The sequence below is a fragment of the Hetaerina americana genome, unplaced genomic scaffold, assembly GCF_022747635.1.
Source record: "Hetaerina americana unplaced genomic scaffold, ioHetAmer1.1.p SCAF_111, whole genome shotgun sequence".
Classification (NCBI taxonomy): Eukaryota; Metazoa; Arthropoda; class Insecta; order Odonata; family Calopterygidae; genus Hetaerina; species Hetaerina americana.
The window spans coordinates 187,232-204,293 of NW_027286193.1; the positions used below are offsets into that span (position 1 = coordinate 187,232).

General features: G+C 36.1%; 1 protein-coding gene across 1 annotated transcript; it reads left to right on the forward strand.

Moving 5' to 3' along the window:
• The first annotated feature begins 265 nt into the window (after positions 1-265).
• LOC139701277 (uncharacterized) lies at positions 266-15,012 on the forward strand. The gene is made up of 6 exons (XM_071599754.1): positions 266-460; positions 632-802; positions 1,374-1,583; positions 1,977-2,189; positions 5,875-5,964; positions 14,857-15,012. Exons 1-6 carry the CDS (start codon positions 326-328, stop codon positions 15,010-15,012), a joined length of 975 nt encoding a protein of 324 aa, XP_071455855.1. The 5' UTR covers positions 266-325.
• Positions 15,013-17,062: the final 2,050 nt, after the last annotated feature.

Consider the following 17,062-nt stretch of genomic DNA (forward strand, 5'->3'; position numbering starts at 1 on the left):
AACACTTATTCCGCCTTTTATTCACTCTATTACTGGATTAGACGTGATTCACCGGGTGGGATTCGTCTACTTGTGTAATGTGCGGAATTGCGATCATCTCCCTCCAAAGAGTCGGTCATTTTTATCGACCCTTTTGCTCTTGCACATGAACTGCTGTGTTGAAGAAAAAATAAGAAGAATGAAATGCCAATCGCAAGTTGTCGTAGCACTTGTGATGTTGTATTGTGTGAATAATCGAACTATTTTACGTAATGTTTGACAGACATCTGTATATTTAACGTTTTATTGTCCGGTCAATCATCCGGCGTAATCTTAAACGTTCAAAATGTGTGATAAAATTGATTTTGTAGTATGCAGATTGTGTTTAAACAGTAGTGGGCTTCTGATAAACATTTTCGATATGAATAATAAATCGGAATTCATGTTGGAAAAGACTATAGAGGATTTGATAAATGTAAAAGTAAGTGAGTTGTATGTGTGATGTCCTTTCTATAATATGTTTTCAAGATGTTCGGTGTAATTTATAAGCAATTCATAAAATGCGTAAGGTATTGGGGAAAGTATAGTGATAAGTAGACGAGGAGATTAGCACATTCTGATGTTAATATCTGTTTTTGATATATTTAATTAGGTTGTGGAGGATGCAAATTATCCCTGGTTGGTTTGTTCGACCTGCATGGAGAAGCTTACGGAATTCCGGCTATTTAAGCATCGATGTGCAGAGTGTCTGTTTGTTTTCTACAATCGTATCCAAAAGGGGTTCAATCCTGTGACGGAAGACTGGTTAACAAATCGACAAGAGGTCAGTTGTATCCATTAATTTGAACGATGTGTAACAAAATCATATCTTGCCCAAAAAGAATATATTTTGTTGTGATTAGAATATGTGTTGATATATATGCTGTACAATTCATTCCCGTATTTCATAACTTTGCTATCAATCACAGGTATCATGATTTGTGACAAAAATGTGAACTGTTTGAGTATGTTAGCTTGGTAAAGTAATTTTATTTACATTACTGTTCATTTCTTCTTTCCCAAAATGCTTTCAATCATCTTGCGCTTCAATGACAATGTTTTCGCGCCGTACATAACTGCGCTCCACTTCAAAGAAAATGCGAGCAGTTTCTAGACATCCTTTCTTTACGTCCGTGTCATATCTATTGATAAATTATTTCAAATCATTCAAGATCTATTCTTATTTGATATTTTCACCCTACTGAACAGTAGGGTTGGATTCCCTTGTGCTTCTTTATGGGGTCCACCGTAATGGGCGAATTTAACATAATGCCATAAAGGACTTAGTATTGGGTGAATGCTACCATCACCTACCAAACTGACTGAGTTTGATTACTGTTTTTATTGTTTATAAGGAGGTGAGTGATGTCCTGACCCAAGACAATAAGAGTCCTGGAGAGCATATGGTTGATGGTCTATCACACAAAGTGTGGGCTTTAGGTAGTACCGTGGAATCTGCTGTACATTCCGTGGGAACAGCATCAGTTGAGATGAAGAACCCATATTCACCAGTCCATGGAATGAATTTTATGGCCATTAATGATTGCAATGAAGTGAATATTCAGGTGAGTGAATTGAGCTGTTACCCATTGCAATCATAACCAATTCTATTTTACAATTAATATTATAGTGTCTTGAAAGTTTAATTTTTTTTTCTTAAGCATGTGGAAGAAGTGCAATAGGTTTCAATGGCTCTGGCCTTTCAAAAACCTACACTGAAATGGTGAACCATCATTTGATGATGTTTATTCCATTGAATTAATGGTAGATGCATGCAATTTAAGCACCTGAAGTCATAATCTTTGATTTTTTTGCAAAATAATGGATACCAAAATTGTTTTCAAGTGATAATTACATGACCAAGTTTGGCCAAAAAGATTTTTTGCCCTGAATCACTTATTTTGAAATGGTTATCATATGCATTCATAAAATCATATTGTTAATTCGCTTTTAATTAGTTTCCTGGTGAGATCAAGAAAGAGATTGAAGACGAGACCATCGCCAGTGATGCTGTCGACGGCAGTGAGGTGGATATGCAAGATGACATGATCATTATCAAAGAAGAATTTGACACTAGCAGTGGATGCCCTGTTCCTCTGAAAATTGACGCTGGCTCATCAATACAGGAAGGTGATAATCATTGGTCGGAAAATGAAGATACAAGTCATTTGGTGAGTGCATATATTCATTTCAGGAGCATAATTATCAATCTACACTTTAGATCAAATTTTCTTTTCCGATTCAAAGTGGTGTTATCATCGACAAATGTAATGAACATTTCAATTTTCTCAGACTGATTGGGCAAAGATCACTTAATATAAATTTTGTCTGCCAGATTTTGTGTATAGGGTCAAACTTATAACCATAATACCCTCGGTCAGGGACTCTAAGCTATGCTTCATTTACAGTGCTCTTCAAGTTGCGGAAACAGCAGGACATAAGTTATTGTGCGCCAACCAGCAATCTGTATTTACTGTAAATATGCTATAAATATCATGCTATTTACTTAATGGTATTAGTGTATATAAACAAGACTACTGCTTTTTGTTGTATAGCATTATCGCAATGGTCTGCATATGCAATTCTATTCAAATGAAAATGGCAAAAGCATTGATTTACTGTTCATGATAGAGGTGGTGCATTCAAATAGGTAAATGTGGAAGTGATTTGTCAGTTATATAAGAGGAGATAACATATGCCAAGGATTCTATAGCAAATAGAAGTGTTAGGATAGATAATGGCTATTATGTAGCATGACATATATTAGGTTTATGTGAAAATTAGGGCAGGATTTAATTTTCAGAACAGGAAATAGACAGCTTGGGCCAAGTAAGGTTTGTTCAGGTAAGTCAGAATTGTGGTGATTCTGGGTATTTGCTGGGATAACCTCGTTTTTCCCTTCTTTATTCTTTTTAGCATCTCTACGTAAAAATCTTATTATTTGTTCTTTCCCTGAAACATGAATTTATTATTTGTATCCGGGTATTAGATGCATTGGTTAGGCTGAAAGGCCTTTAATGACAGGAGCACTCATATATGTGCGATCCCTCAGATCTATCTGTCTGTTGCTTGACAGTTTTTTAAGGTTTTTAATCACCTTAACAGAGAAGTGGTCTTCAAAAATTGGTAGTGGGAAGCAGGTTGATTAAGGATGGGATAAATAAGGATCATGATGGTTTTGGTAAAAGTGTATTATTTATGTTGAAGAGGGAAAGAGTTTTGTTTAATTGACTGACGTACTGAGCAGGGCAGAAGTTACAGTAAAGGCTAAGTTAAATATTGTTTAATTTTATGGTTTTTCGACAAAGAAGTGATGATAAGGTGAGGGCTATTCAGACAGTTTGGTTCAAAGAGAGCATTCAATTGGGTTGAAGGTTTGAGAATTTTAGTATTCAGCAGTATTTCAGGGTAATCACTTTTTCTGAGACAGTAAAGTAGCTGGTTGGTGTATTTTTATTAAAGAGGAGTGTTCTTGTTGAAACAGAAGCTACAGAATGAGTCAGAAGGAGATGAAGGACTTTGCATGTGAACAGAGGCCACAGTTGAGATAAAGTTATTGTTTATAGTTGGTAAGGTTCATTCAGACTGAGTTGAAATTATTTTTCTAGTGGTGAATGTTGATAGCTTTGAAAGTTATATTAGAGTCAGATATAGATGAATTGAAAGATACTGGAAAAGAAGAAGAAAAAGACATGACAGTACGGTTTGAGTATTTCTTTGATGAGAAATTATGTTAAAATTTACCCTTAAATAGATTGGCATATGCATTCACTGCATTTTATAATGACCCTTCAAAAATTGAGGTTTTGCAATATTTTTCTATGCTTAATGGTAATGGTATTACTCTGCAAGAGCTTCCCGGCACTTTTCTTACCCTTTTACAAAGGTCAAGTCACAGTACGTAACATCAGAAGAGATTCCACTGTAAACTTGTGGGTGATTGAGTAAGTTTTGCTAGGGTTAAGGCATCTTTGCATAGCCAAGCAAGTGAGTGATTGGTGGGCCACTGGCGCAGAGGGAAACCTCTTGTAAGCCTCAATAGAGTATGATTGCTTGAGATTAGCAAGGATCAATGGTTCTTAATATATCCAAGCAAGAGAATTTGTAATTATTTTGTTTTTATTATTATATTACTTGTGACTTATGGGCCACTGGTACAGGGAGAACCTTTTGTAAGCCCTGATTGAGTGTGAGTGCTTGAGACAAGCAAGGATCAGTGCAATATAGTACATCTTAGCTAGAGGGGAGGTGATTATTTTTCATTTATTACAATTTTTAATTTTATTTCATTATATGTGAATAGTGAGCCACTGATGAAGAGGGAAATCTCTCGTAAGCCATGATAGAGTGTGAGTACATGCAACAAGCAAGGATCAATGCTGCTTAATGCATTCATGCTATAGAGTTTGTAATTATTTTGTTTTTATTTTTATATTACGTGTGACTGATGGGCCACTAGTGCAGAGGGAATCTCTCATTAGCCCTGATTGAATATGATTGCTGGAGTGGAGTGACGCAGAGAGAAACCTCTAATAAGCCCTGATAGTGCGAGTGTATGTGACAAGCAAGGATCAATGCTGCTGAGTACATCCAAGCTAGACAGTTTGTATTTTTTTTTGTTTTTATTATTTGATTATTTGTTACTTATGGGCCACTGGTGCAGAGAGAACTTCTTGTAAGCCCCGATTGAATGTGATTGCTTTGGAGTAGCAAGGATCAATGCTGTATTGTCCAAGCTAGATACTACATGATTTATTTGCAGTATGCCATTTAATTGTTCTTATCATTTATGGTATCTAATTATTTCAATTATTTTTAATTTTTTAATGTTATTTCTTATTGGTTATATTCATTTATTTATAAATTTTTATAATTTTTATAGATTTACTGCTTATATCTTCTCTATTTTCCCTCATCCATCCTTTGCCCATTTATAAGAGTACGGCTGGTGTTGACTCTTCACATTATATTCAGAGGTTATTGGTGCTCTGAATTATTGGTAGCATATAAAATGAGGGTTCTCAGGATTATGCAAGTATATGATAATTCTTCAGAAGATGGGCAAAATTTGAGTACTATTCAGCATGGTTAAATCATTATCGAAAAGTAAGAAGGACAGATCTATTCTAACAATCAGAGATAAATTAAGTATGAAAATAGCTTAAAAAAGATCCAAGAGAATTGAAAGGAATAATGTGAAAAACTGTCTGTTAAAGAACTTAGGCCAACACCGTTGCACAGTAAGAGAACTTGGGTCAGATAAAGAATGCTAAGACAGAAAATATCTGAGAAACTTGGAAAGAATATAAAAAGAACTAACTGGATAAGAACTTAGGTAACCAAGTTTATGCATGAAAAAGTAAGCTTACAGTGAGGAAGATAGTTAAGGTCCAGGCATATCTGATGTTGGCATAGAAGGGGCATTAAAGCCAATTAAGTTGATAAGGTGGTAGGGGTAGACAATGTGTGCAGAATTACCAAAAGGTTTTGGAAAATATGAGAGAAAGAGTATATAGACTGGTTAATAAATGTAAGGATGGAATCTGGCCAGAAAAGTTTATGTGATAAGTTTTAGTTCCTTTCCAAATAAGTTAAAGGTCATATCATGTGAAGACTACAGAACAATTAGTGTGAAATACTGTACATCTACAGTGTTCTTCTTTGGTTTGTCAACAAAAGGATACAATCAAGCAAATAATTACTTAGGGGATTTTTTTCATGAGCTATCAGCTAAAATATGTATTATGTTGCAAACAAGTTAACAATTTTTTTCTTCATTTAAAAAAAACCATGTTTAACAAAAATATTTTTCATGATATCCTGAAAATCTATGATATTTTTTCTTTGATCTTGCAGGATCCTTTGGAAAATGCAGAAATAAATATATCCCCTGAAGAAGAAGTTGATATTAAGGATGATTGTGATGCTGACATTCCTCAGATGGAAGTAAGACTGGGAGGGGAGGTGTTGCAGGAACAAGGTAAGGAGAGCTAAGGACTGTGCTGACACTTCACTTTTTCTACTGTCTGGTGTAATATAACCATTGGAGATTAACTCTTGCAGTACTACTAAGGTTTTTTGGAAAACCTGGGTTAATTTTTTAAAATTGTTTTTAAAATAACAGAAAGGCCATTTAAAATAGTTTGATAATTTGCAAAAAAGATGTTTATATTATCATTGCTTTTAGAATGATTTATAAATGTATATTATATTATTTATTTAGCAACTCAGACAAGATCTTTTATTAATCAGTAAAGAATGATATCTTAAAAAACCCAAAACAACCATTTCCCCATTTCAATCTCTGGTTTTCACCTTTCACCAAAGCATTTGTGAGAAATATTAAGCTTATTAAAAAATTGACATGCAAAATTTTTTGATGTATTTGTAATGTCTGCACAATTCTTTTAATGAAAAATTAAGATGGGATTAAGACTCCATCTCGGGATGTCCTCCTATAGGTTTTTTTTCTGACAACAATTTTGCCTGTGTTTCAATGAGCATCTTCATGGCAAAGTTACCTGATCTGGTTTACTTAAACCTGAAGTTGCTCATTGAAACACAGGCTAAACTGTTGTCAGAGAAATAACCTGCATGGTGATATGCTGAGAATGGGAAGTCTTTCATCTGAATGCCACAAAAATCTATGATCCTAAGATGTGAGTTAGTTTAGTGCCTTCTAGTTCTACCCTAAGGTCCTCATGGGATATTTTGGTATGGCAAAATAGACAATTTGCTTGGATAACTTGATTAAATTTAGCCGAAAGTTGATATTTTTTTATTTTAGCCAATAAAAATATATACAATTCATTCAATGAAATCAAATCAAAAGTAAGGAAAATCGATTTTTTGAATTAATTTAATTTAAGAAGGTCATTACACAGCACTGCCTCACCATTGATCTTGTCAATAAGTTATCAAGAAAGGCTAAGACATATACAGGATACCTTTAGTGCTGCAAAAATTTAGTGTGAAAATTTGATTAATTAGTTTTTTCATGAATCTAAAAATAAATTTAATGAAATATCTTCTGAAAAATGCATATAGAGTTAATTATAATTCATCATAATAAGTAGCAAAAATAATTTGCCACTAAGTAATTCATTATATTTTAGCCAAGAAAGATACAATTTATGTTCCCAACGCAATCATTAAATAGTTCAAATCATCTGGAAACCCTAAGATATGTATGATAATTAAAACTAATTAATTGCACTATTTAATGTTACCTGCTGCATACTCACATTTTCCCAGTCCTAATCTTAATTTTTTCATAATTATGTCATATCCATTGTTATTGATTTATTTTCTTCATTATATTAAATGCAACAATATGAAATTTCCCTGATTTTAAAAATTCTTTTCACAGAGAAAAATATATCATTCTTTAAATAAATATATTTCCTTTCCTGTGTGCTATGAAATACTTCTGAAATATTCTTCTTGATCTTTCTTGAAGTCCCTGTTTAAAAAATAATGGTTTCGGTATCAGGGCAACACTAAGTAAACCCATGTGGAACAGTGATGTGAGACAATCATGACCCCTTTTATTAGCTATTTTCCTTTGCTGGTTGTTTATTTGCAATAAAAAACCTGAGTTCATTTCACTTCAAGGCCATGCTATATTCCTTTTTTTGCTCAGCAATATCAGTTTAAATCTTATCAATAAAATATTACCAACCAAAATAACCTAGTTTGTATCTCTCATTTATTGGGAAGATATTGAAGATACTGTGAGTGACTTTTAGTACATACTTTATGTACTTACAAAGGATAAGGTGCTTATTGATTAAGCATGATGGATGAAATAAGCAATTGACATAACATCAGAAAGGGTAAAATTTTGCAGATACACAAACGAGGACCCTAAGGTAACAAATTAGGATGCAGTAGTCAATAAGAACTGTTTCAGTGGAACAATTTTTTTTCATTTTGGCAGAAAACATGGTGGACTATTCAAAGTAAAATACTGCAGTATAATTTTATTTCCTATTGGATGAATTACCAGTGCAACCATTAGTAATGCTCAAGACTTGTTATGCCAAACACTTCTAAGGAAACCAAGAGTCTATGAATGATTTATACTTTTGAGAACCAATTCAATTCAAAAGACCAATCACAGTCAGGCTACCCTTCAACATCAGCAACTGATCAAAATATTGACAAAATCAATGCACTCATTGGTGAAGATCATCACAGAACCATTATTCAACTCTGTAAGATATCTGGAATTTCCTTGCATTTCTTTTTGGTTGATTTTTTCTGAAGATTCGCATTTGAAAAGAAAGATTTTCATACCTTATTGCAGCCAAATTGGGCTCATACCCTTCTCTTTGTGATGTAATTTTTGAAAAAAAATAGCACGACATCATTTCTCCACTCCCCCTACCCTGAGAAAAACATATTGACTCTGACGAAGGTAAAAAAAATGTGTTAGAAAGCATAATTCAGAATGATCTGAGGCTTTTTGGCAAATACTGCGGATGAAGGCTTCTCCAGTTTTTTACCAGGTCATGTAGGGTAGCACCAACGTTTCAACAGCTAACTTTGCCATCGTCTTCAGTGTGAATTGGCATTGCCAGGAATGTGCCCGGGATTTATGTTTCCTCTTGAGTCTGCCGACTCGTGATTACTAATCTGGAATCCGTTGTCTCAATTTACCTGGTTCTTGTTCAATCTTATGTGGACTCCTTCATTGACAATCTGGTCCCAGTATCCATTGGCTGGACAAAGGACCTTTGTCTTAGAGAATTCTATTCTATGTTCCTTTTCGATGCAATTTTCTGCCACCGCCAATTTCTTGGTGTGGCAGAGTTGGATACATCTCTTGTTTTCAATGAGTTGCTTTTCCACTGTTCTCCCCGTTTCCCCAATGTATGATCTCCCACACTCGCAGGGTATTTCGTAAACCCCAGCTCTTTTTAGATTCAGGTCGTCCTTCAAGGTGGATAAGAAGGATTTCAACTTGCTCTGAGGTTTATGTATTGTCTCCACCTTATGTTTCTTAAGAATCCTGCCAATCTTTTTCAATATGGTGGACAAAAACAGGATGTAGGCTCTGGCAATCAGAAAACAGCGGACTCCAAGCCAAACATATAAATACTGGGCACAATTCCGGCAATGTCACTTCACCTTGAAGACAATAATGGAATTATCTGTCGAAATGTTGGTGCTACCCAACCTGACCTGGTGCGAAACCAGAGAAGCCCTTATCCCCAGGCATAATTCAGGTCAGCTTTAGTTAATGACAGATGCTTTGTTCCTGGGATTTCAGCACAGCTGAACTTGCTAACATACATACATACATTGACAAATGACTTTTTACAGGAAAAGATGTGTACATGCATACCTATAATAATTTATTTAAAATAATACATTTATCCAAACTGGTTTAAACAATTTTTTTCATTGCAGGAATATATTATTAAATGAATATCAACCTTACCTTATCCTTCAAATGTTTCAGATGATTACCAAAAACAAGATAATGCAGGAGAAAATGCTTCAGCCACTCAACTGAATGTGAATAAAATTTGCAACAAGGTATTTGAACAAAGGGACCTTCTCAAAGATGATGTAATTCATGTGCATCTTAACAAGGTGATGCAATTCAAATGTGATGTTTGTTTGGAGGTATTTAAGAGAAAAAAACACCTTGAAAGTCATATCAAATGGGTGCATGCTCTTAACAAGGAGCACCAATGCGAATTCTGCTCCAGAAACTTTCTAAATTTAAGTAAACTCAAAAGGCACATGTCAACACATACTGCGGAAAGGCCATTTCAATGTGCATTATGTTTAAAAGGTTTCGCTAAAAATATAAATTTACAGATGCATATGTTAACACACACTGGAGAAAGGCCACACAGGTGTGAAATATGTAGCAGAGGATTTGCTCTTAGTAGTAGCTTAAAGAGGCACGTCTTGACACATACTGATGGAAAGAGGTACAAATGTGATGTGTGTTTAAAAGCATTTCCTTATAAATGTTTTCTAAAGGATCACATGTTGACACATACTGGTCAAAGGCCACACAAGTGCAACATCTGTTCAAAAGCATTCGCTCAGAGAAGTCATCTGAAGTCACACATGATTACACACACTGGTGAAACACCACACAAGTGTCATATTTGTTCTAAACCATTTGCAACAAAAGCTTCTTTAATAGGCCACATTACGACACACACTGGTGAAAAACCGCACAAGTGTGACATTTGTGCAAAGGCATTTGCTATGAGAAGTCATTTAAAGACACACATAATGACCCACACTGGCGAAAGGCCACACAAGTGCAACATCTGCCCAAAAGCTTTTATCCAGAGCTGTGAACTAAAGGCACATATGCTGACACACACTGGTGAAAAGCCACACAAGTGTGTCATTTGTTTGAAAGCTTTTGCTGTGGGTAATCTTCTAAAGAGACACATGAAGACACACACTGGTGAAAGGCCATAAAAGTGCAATGTCTGTTCAAAAGCATTCATACAGCGTTGTCATCTAATCTCACACATGCTGACACACTCTGGTGAAAGGCCTCACAAGTGCAATGTCTGTTCAAAAGAATTCATTCTGCGTACTCACCTTATCACACACATGAAGACACACCCTGCAAAATGATCATAAAAATGTAAGATCCTAGAGCTTATTTCACTCTGTAGAAACGATTGTAAAACTTTCATTAAAACTTTGTAACAAAGTGACATTATCATCCTGTTTTATGTAATTTCTTCAAATAAAAAAGAATTGATAAAATGACAAATCTCAGCATTATTATGTATATCATGATAACAATAATTAATCCTCTTAGTGCGGCGGGGATCTCAGGGGTACTAGTGAAAAGTGCGAAGGGTAATTTAAGAAAATGTATCACCTTAGAACAAAAAAATATGAAGTTATTTGTTTAGATATCCATGTTCAGTTTTTTTTAATTTAAAATATAATATTATAGTTAATAATGATGTAATATATTTACATCATCTGAAATATTAATGTAATTACTACAGTATCATAAATTTGAAGAATATTATTTTAGTAATTATAATTCGATTTTTAGACACAAAACTAATGTTTTTTAAAAATCATTTTTCAATTAAACAACAGTATTTAAAAATAATAAAGAATCAAGAAAACATGCAGAAAATACTATAAATAAATAAAGAAAAACCAGTGAATTTCAAATTTTTTTGTCAGCCTCTGCATAGTTTGATTTTGATGAAAAGGCTGATCTCACTGTTTCAAATTGGGACTTTTCCCCTTCCATGAGGCTGCGGCAATGTGCTTACAATAAAAGGCAGAAAAAAACCAATTTCTAACTCACAGAGAACTGCTGACAATGTAATCCATTACGCAGGGCGCAATTGATTAGATAGGATGGACGGCAAGAGAAACAAAAATGATTACAAAGCAGTGTTCTCATTTTCATCGTTTCAACAAAGTCTGTACAACTCTGGGGATTGTATTGCTGACTTCATCTTAAAGAATGTGGGTTGGGATGTTTGGAGTTTGAAGTATCAGGCTCTGCAGAAAAATAGGTTTGGATTGCTGTTACCTCTTGTGGAAGCAGCCTTCAGGATAAATTAGCATTGAACTAATTCATTCATGAGGACCATCTCTTGATGGAAGAAAGGGAAATAGGGGAGACTACCTAGAAGGTTCACTTATCTAGACATTTACAACTTCGGGTTCCGGATGGGTTTGCATATCAAGGCACTTTGCCAAATTAGATGGTTCTACTAAGGTATCTTTGGCACTAAGATTCTGGCTTTCAAGGAAGGCTTTGATGGATATTTTGTTTCTTGCTGGTAGTGTTAGGAGCCATGTCTCATTAATTCTGATAATTCATAGCAAAAATGGATCAGTTTCCTCTTGAATTGTTTGAAACATTGCTAAAAATTTGTTGGAAGATTTGTTGGTAAATGGCTTTCAGCAAATGCAGGATTCACCTTGCCCAGATATTTCCTATCCCTAATTCCTTGTAAAAGTAATTTTGCTCCTTATTCGTATAATAAACTTGTGGCCATTCGATGTTTAATGTGTTGCTTCAATTTATGGCCATTCTTCAGGTGGATCATTTCCAAGGGATATAAGATCATGTTTTAATTAAGCTTCCTAGTTTTTTATGGTTGATTTTGAAGAACTAGAGTCCCTGTACATTTAGTTAACTTTTGATTAATTTCCTCAGAGAATAATGCATCCATAATGAAGAATTCTTAGGCTGCAGGAAATTCAAGTTAATTTATTTCAACAGAACCAATACTACCTTGATCAAAAAGTTCCCGGAATAACCACCGTGTGGCGCTCCCATCGTTCCATTTGAGTTCTGTTTTTTTTGTTAAATTGGTACATCTGTTGTTGAATTTCCCTTTAAATCTTAGTGTCATAACTTGACATTTGCAAAAGACCATCAGTTGAGATGCATAAAGTATATAAAAAATCAAAATGCAAATAACTTTTTTCAGTTTGCAATTTATTAATGCTATTTAAATTTCTTTGGCTAACATTTTATTCACTTTTTTGAGGGTTCATTTTGGTATAAAGGCAGTTTCTTTGTTAGAGTTTAGTCTGCAAACCATGCCATTTTATAAGTGCCTTGGGATGAAACCATGAGATAGACCAAAACTCTGACTTCATCATTTCTTCCTCCTTAAGGTATTTCCCAGTAGTTCCCTCTCAATCTACCAATAGCAATTACTTATTTGTTTTCCTTTCTGTCCACCCTACCTTCTCAAAACCCACATTTCAAGTGTTTCAATAATCATGTTTCTGAGTTATGTGAAATTAAAGCTGAAAGATCCAGTCACTAAAATTATTAAAGGCTTGTTATATGATGAGGTTCACTGTCTGAAGTGCCAACCTAGCCATACCTTCTATATTGGACAATATACCACAACCCTTCATATTAGAATCAATAACAACCTCAAGGCTCACTCTAGAATTATTCCAATTGGGATACTTCCAATGCCCAAAAAAGCCCCAGAAAACTATAGTTCCTTTGATAAATACTATAATATCTCCATTTTAATATCCTTCTCATCCCTAGACCCTCAACTTAAACATAAAATAACAGCTGACTCATTGATTCTTCAAATACCAAGGTGTAAATGTTAGTTTCTCTCTAATCTCAATCTTAAGTTATCTTCATCTTCCATCAGCAGAATGAAATAATGCAACTTTGGAAGGCTCATGTAATTGTAAATACATACTAACTGAATACCAATTAATGCATATATGGCTACCATTGAACATTCACTTCCTTCTGGGACAAATAGTGCCTTGGCAGAATATTTATGGAAGATATTAGAATGCAGATGATTGATTGATGCCTGGGCTCATATCTGTTTGAATAACTCTACCATATCTACAGGTGAAATCATTTAATTAATGTTAAAAATTTATTCATTTGTTATGATTTGCCTGTCATTTTCAATGAAGACTTCTCTTAAATTTCGTGTAATAATGTCTTCACTGTGTGAAGACATTATTACACGAAACATTACATTACATTATTGACTTCATTATTTTACACAAGCACAAACTCTAATTATGGATATCCATTGAATAAATATTTAATAGAAAATAAGTCCATTTTTATTATCATATTCTAGGAGATGTCCTGTTACATTAATTTGTGAGGATAAGAATATTAAACTGTACTGTATGCTTCCATAGCAAGTGTTTTCAACTTGCCTCCAAAGTCGTAGTTGATGCCTCATTAAGTTTGTTTTTAAAGAGAAACTGTTGGAACCTAAATGATAAGTAAGAGAAATGTGTCATTTGAGTTTGATTTCAATACGGATTATTTTAAATATTCTCATCTCAGTTCCCTTTTTTTCTTCGATAAATGTTTTTCGTTTGAAAGTGGGAAATGTCCTTCATTTTCCTTTTTCCTGTTTTTAGATTTCATCCTCCATCATTTATTAGAGATGGAGGATGAAATTGCATGACTACTGGAAGACAACGATAGAATATTGACAGAAATCGGAGGTTTTGAACAGTGCCTTTGCACACATTGCAGCTTTGCAACCCCGAGTAAAGGACCTGGAGGCTCAACTCCAGTGGAAGGTGGCCACAAAAAGAAAACTACAAGTGAGAGGGAAGTATTTGTCTGAGAATTAGGAAAGGGAATGCCATCAGAATGAGTAGCTTGCCCTGGAGAACAAAGTGTTGAAGTGGAAAATTAATGAGAACAGTAAGCTAATGGCATCCTACTCTGGGTAATTGGACATGTCATCACCTATGACTTGCTCTATGATGGCATCCTCTAGTCCTAGCAGCCATCCTCGTGGTATTTCCCCAATGGCAATTGTGCTTGGAAGCCCTGATTGACCACCCAACTTCATGTTTCTAAGGTTTTCAACTCGACTATCACCAAAATCCTCATTTTCTGATATAAGCAAGACAATTAAGCTAGAGGAGGAAGGGGAAGATATGGAGGACGATGAAGAGGAGGAGACAAAGGTGGGAAGAGGTAAGGCCATCTGCCATCTCCAGCACCATACCTTCCCCCTCAACCTCCTGGGAGCTGACTTCCCTGGCCAACTCTCCCTCTCTTACCTTGCTCACATCCTCCAATCCTAGCAGCTGGGTGTTCCACAAAGGGATCCTGCCTTTATCCCCATCAGAAGCCACCCCCAGATGGGCCTCTACTTCGGTCCTCCTTGCCAAGTAGACTTGTCCCAAGAGGGGTAAGCTGGCCGGTCATGGGATGGTCTAAACCTTGTCCCCTTTCACCGGACACTGCCCCGTGGTGACCTTGTCAGGGGGGTGACATCACTGCTGTTACAATTACCAGCTGAGGTCCGTGACTTGCCCATCCAACTTACTTATCTCCTTCACCAGGTACACTGTCCACAGACTCAGTTTCTTGATGCAGAAGAGGCATCTGCTGCAGCTGGTACCTGTCTGGCAAGCTTAAGATCTGGAGGGGTACCAGGATGCCTGTTCCCCCCAAGGTGCCTTCCCAGGAGGATGTGCCCCAGCCAGGAAGGTGGCTGATGTGGGTCAAAAGGGAGAGGTGGAAGAAGGTCAGATTAGGGGCATAGGCTGCTCTCACCTCTCTGAGGAGGATCAACCAGCACTGCTGTCCAAGCCACCCACGCCCTTGAAGAACAGGAGCCATTTACCTTTCTGTGAGTTCAGTGACCACTTTTCTGACCAATTGCCTTCCAAGTTCCAGATGAACAGAATGAGCCTCAACTGCTCTAGCATGGAGATCTTGCTGGAGATACTGAAAAAGACCCCTAGGGCAACCACTCCCGAACAGCCAGGGCCCGTCCAAGGGTGGGCCAGGGGATGGAATGGCCCACAATGTTAAGATTCACCACTACCACCTGAGGCATGTGCTGTCCTTCTTGTGCACCCACCCGCACCTCTTCATCAAGGAGTCAGCCAGAGAGATGATGATCTCTGATGAGACACAGGGCAAGTTGGAGGAGAGGAGGAGGAAAAGAGGGGAAATGGGAAGTTGCTAGAGGACTGTGTGAAAGTGATGAGAATCTTCTCATCAACTCCATACCAGTAGTACCAGCAGGATCCCCAGCAGTGCCAGCACATCATCTGCTGAGGCAGCAGTCAGGTCAGAGGTCATTCATGTTGAGGAGCAAAGGTATAAAGGGAATAATGAGATATAGAGGTACACCAGGATGAACCCACCCCTGGCACCAACTTGCTCAAGTTGGGTCAGGAGCAGCTCCTGCCTTCTTCTACACTAGACTCTAGCCACTTGGCCCATATGAACTCCTCCAAACTTCAAGCTCCTCAGCTGGTCTGAGGAGCTTGAACTAATGCCTTCATAATCATAGGTGTGAAAGAGACGGGCAGAAGTATGTCCTACCATTTGCAGGTAAATTGGTTTCTTAAAACAATAGGGCTGATATCAAAGAGAAGAAAAAATTACATACCATCCATTCAAAGAAGTTTCAAAATTGTGTTTAGAGGACAAGAGGGGGAGAGAGATGGAGGGGGTGATTTTCCTCCCCAAGGTATATCCCAGCATCTTCTCACACCCCTTCCTCTACCTTCCTCAAACCAAGGCTTCCCAGTAAATAATCTTTTTTTCTAGGTCAGTAAATGCTACTTTTTTTCCTTTGATTCACATGCATAAGGTGATTAATATTTCATCTAAATAACATGTCATTAAAGTTGTAATCATTTATTTAAAAACCTGTGTGGCTATGTCTTAGATGGACCCTGGCATTACAAAATAATGAGCCCTGAAACCCTGATATTCGTGATATTATATTTAAGGATGGACAAAATGGTGAATGAAAATGTTTATAAAAGCATAGTTTTCATAGACCTATGAACTGATAAATTATTATCGGTAGAAGTGCACATATGATCGACACCCTTGATCATCATTCTGGTCTACATACCGAGCAATCATAAGCAGAAAGAAATTGAGAGGATTTACCACCTTTACAGGACATAATAAATAATGAGTTCATGCAGGAAAATAAGAGAGTAACATTTGTAACATATGATAGTGATATAAGATTGGAATAAGATATAAGGAAGAGTAGACGGGGTGATTAGGTCCAAGACCACAGTTTGTGGACAAGAAATCACCACATGAAGAAAGGCATTGAGTTCTGCAGGTTAAAGATGAGGATTAGCTATTACTTATTCCTTATTATGACACGAAAAAACATAGGTATGCATGAAAATTGCCAGGTGACTCAGATAGGACTTAGTGAATTATTATTACTGAGGTTTAAGAAGAATTAGGCATTAAAAATTAAATAATAAATTAACACAAATAAAACTAGTATAAAAACTATTGTATAAATGCTGACTGAGGCTATGGAAAGTCTACAGAGTAAGGGTGGAATTGATACACTATACAGAAATGCAGACTGATTTTCATTTGTCCAATGTCATTGGCTTCCTGATCCTATTATACTTTCAGGGAGAGATTATTGGAAGGAAGAGTGGGTGAAGAATTGAATCACTTTGTACAAGTGCATTAAATAATAAATTTATTTTCCACGTAAATGTGCATTACTTTATGCTGGAATATGTATGATCAGTTATCATATTCCCTGCC

What these genes read in the sequence shown, in the direction of transcription:
- LOC139701277 (XM_071599754.1), top strand. Translation starts at nt 326, where the DNA reads ATGTGTGATAAAATTGATTTTGTAGTATGCAGATTGTGTTTAAACAGT. An exon ending in GGTTAACAAATCGACAAGAG is followed by an intron (nt 803 to 1,373) that starts GTCAGTTGTATC and finishes ATTGTTTATAAG; the next exon opens with GAGGTGAGTGATGTCCTGAC. An exon ending in CTGACATTCCTCAGATGGAA is followed by an intron (nt 5,965 to 14,856) that starts GTAAGACTGGGA and finishes CTCCTTCACCAG; the next exon opens with GTACACTGTCCACAGACTCA.